A 6,278-nucleotide genomic window follows, 5' to 3' on the forward strand; every position below is an offset into this window, starting at 1 on the left:
GCCAAACCCCCGTAGATGTTTAGCAGAACTCCTAGAACACACAGATTAGCATATTTTATCTTTCTGGTAAACAGAGCCGCTCAGTTTCAGTAAGATCCTTTGTCACACATCAATGCTTGAGAAACAGTGATAAGGATTTGTGATTATCTTGAAGGACCAATAAAAGCAGGAGCAAAGAAGAGCAAAGGGTCTTCCTCTCTGAGAGTTGACCCCTTTGCCTTCTCCTCTCTTTCAGGAGTAATCTTTTATGCATCCATACAGGGATTGCTGGCCATTCCTGGCAACTTTGCTGTATATATGGCTCCCCACTTAATGAGAATCTATTACTGACTCAATAAAGTAATACAGCCAAAGGAAAGCAGTTCATTTTTATGCTAGTGGACAAGAAAGGATCAGGAGAGGTAAAAGAAGAATGTGTTCTGGATTAGGATTTCTGAAATAACTCATGTTCTGAAAATTCTTCATAGTGAGCAAGAATGTACGTACACTAAGCATGTTAAACACTAGAACTATGATTTATTTATTTTTAATTTACTAAATGAGGAATATGAATAAGTAGAGAGAGCACTTGTGTATACAGAGAGAGTGATCTATAGAAGAGTGGAGTAAGAACTACAAATCTGTGTTTTGGAATAAAGACCGAGTTAAGCAAAATTGTAAGATATGATTCCCTAATATTTTCCATTACAAAATCCCAGAGCAAAGAAAAATAAATTCTTCTTTTCTGGCACTTTGAGCCTGTAATTTGAATTGGCTGACTGCAGATGCAAAGTTTCTTAGAACTGTTAGTTTGACTGCAAAAGTCACACAAATTTTGTATTCTCTTCCACAGATTCTGCCAATATAAACAAACTCTGGTCAATTACCTGCAGCCTAGTTAAATGCATATTACTGGCTGGAGTTTTTGTCCGTTTGCTTTCATAATTTCAAGAACCATTTACACAGAGCTACATGCTTTTGTGATTATCTGTGCCTGCGTTTTGAGAAGTACAAATGAGGTCAATTGCATTAGACTTTAAACAGAGGGATCCCTGGAAGATTTCTTTGTTTTAGGCTCTCCGTTTCCTACAGGTGGGACCTTGACAAAATGAGGCCTGTCTTGGATCTCTCTTCCTGCATCTCTGAGAATCAGATACTAGACTAACCAGGGTAAACTCTCACTCCTAGTAGTCCTGCACTTAATTCTTTGCAGTCATCCACCTCCAACCTTCTAAGGTTTTTGTTTTTTTTTTTCCCCTAAGGATGCCTGGGTGGCTTGGTCTGTTAGGCATCTGCCTATGGCTCAGGTCATGATCCTGGGGTCCTGGGATAGAACTCTGCGTTGGGCTCCCTGCTCAGCTGGGAGTTTGCTTCTCCCTCTCCTTCTGCTCCTCCCCTAGCTTGTGCTCTTTCTCAAATAAATATATAAAATCTTAATTTTTTTTTCTATTTTGGTGTCATTTTACTAGGTGAGTGTCCCACTAGATATCCAGCCTCAGTAAATAAGTAAAATATGGTTTGTGACCATATTTTTATCTCCCCTAAGATTTTGAATAATGCCCTCTGATACTGTAAACTCAATAACTCTAATAAAAGTTTCAAAATATTTTCCTCTCCATTTTTCCATTTTCTTTTCCATTTTTGCCTAAGACTATCTTTTCTCAAAAGGTGGTAGTTATGCTAAATATACACTCTGAGAAGAATGGGAATATCAGCCTTCTTTTGACTTCAGTGATTTTCTGCACTGTTTCCATCTGCAATTCTTTCCACTTGAACACACATTAAAAGATTGGAAGTGTGGGGGTGGGGGAGGAGGTGGGTGGAAATTATTCTCTGAGCACATTTATTATGCCAACAATGCAATTTAATGCATCTTTGATGGTGTGCAATTAGGTATTAAAATTTCTCATAACTAGAAATGTTCTCGGTCAGTGGGAATTACTGTAGATAATTTCAGGTAACCTGGGAATAATTTGGCTAGCTTAAGGCCTAGACCAATATATAAAGCATTCAGTTTAGGGAAAAATTGATTTGTTCTTCACATTAATCCTCTGCTTAACTATATTGGGAAATGCAAATTCATATAAACCCTGAGAAGGAAACCAGTAATTCTTTTATATTTTAAAATAAATTTATAAAGACACAATATGGCAACTAAAAACTGATCCCCCAAACCATACTTTACTGATTTTTTGGAAAAGGGTTAATTATTTTTGCACAAAATTAAGAGTTTTATTGTACATTACTGGTTTGATTTAGAGTCCTACCTCTATTTTCATTATCGCCCTTTTAAAAAAAGATTTATTTATTTATTAGAGAGAGAGCAGGAGGGGAGGAGCAGAGGGAGAGGGAGAGAGAGAATCTCAAGTAGACTCCCTGCTGAGTACAGAGCCCAACACGTGGGCTAGATCCCAGGACCCCAAGATTATGACCTGAACTGAAATCCAGAGTCAGAACTTCAACCAGCTGAGGCACCCAGGAGCCCTGCCGTTGTTTTATTTTCTCTGATTTTCTTTCTCTCACACAAGTGCTTCCAAAGGGAGACTGAGGTGAAGGCAGGGGTAAACATATTAATATAGTTGGATAGCTTTATCAAATGTGTAAGGCAATTTCACAAACTCCTAATTCTGAAAACATCGTTTGTTATTGGCATGCTTTTGACATTGAATATGGTAACAAGAAAACCATAACAGACTAGAAAAAAAGTACAGTAAGCAATGTTAGGAGTAGATAGGGGTGGGATTTCAGGAAAATATATATGATATCATTCTTGCTTCCTTTTGCACCATAATGTTTAGCTATGGGTTAGTAAAAACTGATAAGCTACAAACAGTTCATAAAGTGACATGAAATTGAGCAGCCAACCATAACCTTTGGATTACAGATGCATTTATTGTAGGCTTTTTTTATGCAAGATGTAGCAACAATGGTACTGAATATGGCTGAAGTGAAAATGAAGTGGTACGTATGTGGACAGTTCTGACAATGCCGATCACCAGAAAAAATGTTTGCTTTACCACCTACATGATCAAAGGTAAAAATATGGATAATATCTTAAAACACTTCATTTTAAATGGAGATAATACGGACAACTCAATGAAAATGTGAATTTTTAGAAAGTGGGTACTTACTCTCTTCTAACTTTAAAAAATTACTTCAATTTAAATTTAAATATTTAAGATTATGATATACAAATGTATTTTTGTAAAATTATTATGGCAAAATTTACAGTTATGTATCTCACTGTGATACACATGAAACATAATTTAAAAAAAAAAACAAAAAACAAAAGAAAACCATACTGCATATGGGGCTTGCTGATACTCACTTAGCGTGGCGAATATCTGGCAGGGACCGCTCTAGAGCAATATTGTTGCTGACAAAAATATTGAAACCGTTTTCCCTGTAAGCTGAGTCATCATGGTCCTCTTCAGTGAGGGGGTAAGGTTTCCCATGCTCACCTTTCCCTAGTAAGAGAAAACAAAATGGGATTATCCTCTCTACAAAAACCACTTAATCTTCTAGAACAGACAATAAGAATGAAACATGTGTACTTCTTTAGTCACTTGTTACTATGCTCTATAGAAGGCCTTTTATTATAACATACTATTTTATTTAGGAAAAAGAGATATGCTCATGATAAAAAGCAAACAACACAGAAGTAGAAAGTATAATCATCTTCCAGACAGAACCACTGTGAAGATTTGAAGTGTATGTTGTGTAACATTTGTATGCAGTTTGTGATATATACATTGCCTTATTATTTGATTTTATCCAAGTTAATTATATAAAAAAGCCATATTTTCATTTACTTCCAATGGTTGATATTAGTTCATTGTATCCCAATTTACACCATTCCACAAAAGATATACTTTCACATTATTTCTAATTCTTCCTACTAAAAACAATGTTGAAATGAACATCTTTGTTTATATATTACTAGTAATGTATTTTTGGAAGGGGAGGGATAATTCCTACAAATAGAATCTTGAATATCTGTAGAGTAGCTTATGATAGTTTTCACACATCTTCAGAAGCATTGGATAATATTTTGACATTTACTTGTGAAATATATATTTTTCATACTTTAGCTTACTTTCTCTTGATTACTTAAAAAATTAATAACTTCATATATGGAGATTTTTTAAAAATTTTCTTTTATTTATTTATTTTTAAAGATTTTATTTATTTATTTGAGAGAAAGAGTGAGCTAGAAAGAGAGAGAAAGAGAGAGAGAGGAGAGCATGAATAGGGGCAGAGGGAGAGGAAGAAGCACACCCCCTGCTGAGCAGGGAGCGTGACTTGGGGCTCAATTCCAGGACCCTGGAATCATGACCTAAACCGAAGGCAGGTGCTTAACTGACTGTAAAACGATTTTTATATTGTGTTTATTAAAGCTTTGTTAATTACGTATATTCTAAACATTTTCTAAGTTTACTTTACTTAAATCTGATTTAAGACTTCTGGTTTCCAGTTCTGAATGCAAGTAGTTTGGAAGTTACCACTCTATCCTAACAACAAGTACCAAGATGAACAGACTAAAAAAATCAACAACTCTTCTTATCCCACAGGAAGAAAGGACATAGGGCAAACTTATGTCCCCAAAACAGAGACAAACAGGTGAATACAGGGAATTGAGGCTTACCAGGGCAGGCATTCAGAAGTGCGAAATCAGTGCCTAGAGAGGAAATCTTAAAAGTAATTGACAAATTGCTGGAGCCTTAGTGAAGTCTGATAGTTAAAAGCTCCAGGGCTCGGGTATTACCAGAGCCCATCTAACCTGGGGGAAGGGAAATACCGAACTCCAGCCTACTCTAACCATCTTGTCCTACCAAAGAGGAGTCATACTCCAGAGGCAGAAACTCAATTAAGACCGAGACCTAGGGGCGCCTGGGTGGCTCAGTGGATCAAGCTGCTGCCTTCGGCTCAGGTCATGATCTCAGGGTCCTGGGATGGAGCCCTGCATCTGCCTCAGCATCCCTGCTGAGCAGAGAGCCTGCTTCCCCCTCTCTCTCTGCCTGACTCTCTGCCTACTTTTGATCTCTCTCTCTGTCAAATAGATAAATAAAATCTTTAAAAAAAAAAAAAAGACCAAGACCTAATCATAAGACTATTGAACACCTCCTCTCCCTGCCACACCTCATCATCACATTATAAACGGCCTATTTACAATAATTCCTTTACCCAAAACATTATATCCATCTACCAGGAAAAAAAAAATTACAAGACATAGCAAAAGGCAAAAAACCACAATTTGAAGAGAGAACGAACATCAGAACCAGCCATGGCAGAGATGTTAGAGTTAATCAGGCAGGGAATTTAAGGCAAATATGATTCATATGCTAAGGATTCATATGCTAAGGTTGAAGTATATAGTGTACAACAGCAGATGGACAATGTAAACAGAGAGATGGAAATTCTATGAAAGAATAAAAAAGAAGCCCTAGTGATAAAAAACATAACAGAAATGAAGAATGTCTTTGATGGGCTTATTAGTAGACCAGGCACACTTGAAAAAAGAATCTCTGAGCTTGAGGATATGTTAATATCATCCTCTAAAACAAAAAGGCAAACAGAAGAATGACTGAAAAAACTGAACAGAATATCCAAGGATTGTAGAACAACTTTAAGAGGTATAACAGATACATAATGGAAATAACAGAAGGGGAAGAAAAAGAGAAAGGAATAGAAGATATATAGGAAACAACAATGACTGAGACTTTCCACAAATTAATGTCAGAGAGAAAACCCACAGATCCAAGAAGATTAGAGAACACCAGGACAGGACAAATGCCAAAACAAAACAAAACAAAACAAAATTACAAACTACCCCTAGGCATATCATTTTCAAATTATAAAAAATCAAAGCTAAAGACAAAATCTTAAAAGAAACCAGTGGAAAAAAAAAAAAAACACCATATACTATACAGGAACAAAAACAAGAACTACACCTAACTTTACTTCTGAAACCATGTAAGCAAGAAGAGAGTGAAATGAAATATTTAGAATTGAAAGAAAAAAAAGATCAACTTAGAATTCTTCATGCTGTGGGATTGTCCTTCAAAAGTAAAGGAGAAATAAAGACTTTCTCAAACAAAAATTGAAGAATTTGTTGCCACAGGTAGATTTATATTGTAAGATATGTTTTTAATAATCTCTTCAGAGAGAAGGAAAGTGATACAGATGAAAAATTTAGATCTACATAAAGAAAAGAAAAACATCATGGAGGAATAAGGGAAGATAAAATACAAAAAAAAAAACTTTTTATTTTTTCTTAATCTTTTTTTTTTTTTTTTTTT

The 6,278-nt window shown here is 35.6% G+C and overlaps 1 protein-coding gene across 1 annotated transcript in view; it reads right to left on the reverse strand.

Moving 5' to 3' along the window:
- The window catches only part of LOC111157037 (polypeptide N-acetylgalactosaminyltransferase like 6), a 1,188,224-nt gene that overhangs the window by 665,963 nt on the left and 515,983 nt on the right, over positions 1 to 6,278 (reverse strand). The window contains exon 4 of the mRNA XM_022518249.1: positions 3,308 to 3,446. Coding sequence (XP_022373957.1) covers positions 3,308 to 3,446 — 139 coding nt within the window. The remainder of the gene's footprint in view (positions 1 to 3,307; positions 3,447 to 6,278) is intronic.

Source organism: Enhydra lutris, unplaced genomic scaffold (genome assembly GCF_002288905.1).
Source record: "Enhydra lutris kenyoni isolate GAN:26980312 unplaced genomic scaffold, ASM228890v2 scaffoldscaffold3, whole genome shotgun sequence".
In the NCBI taxonomy this organism is placed as follows: Eukaryota; Metazoa; Chordata; class Mammalia; order Carnivora; family Mustelidae; genus Enhydra; species Enhydra lutris.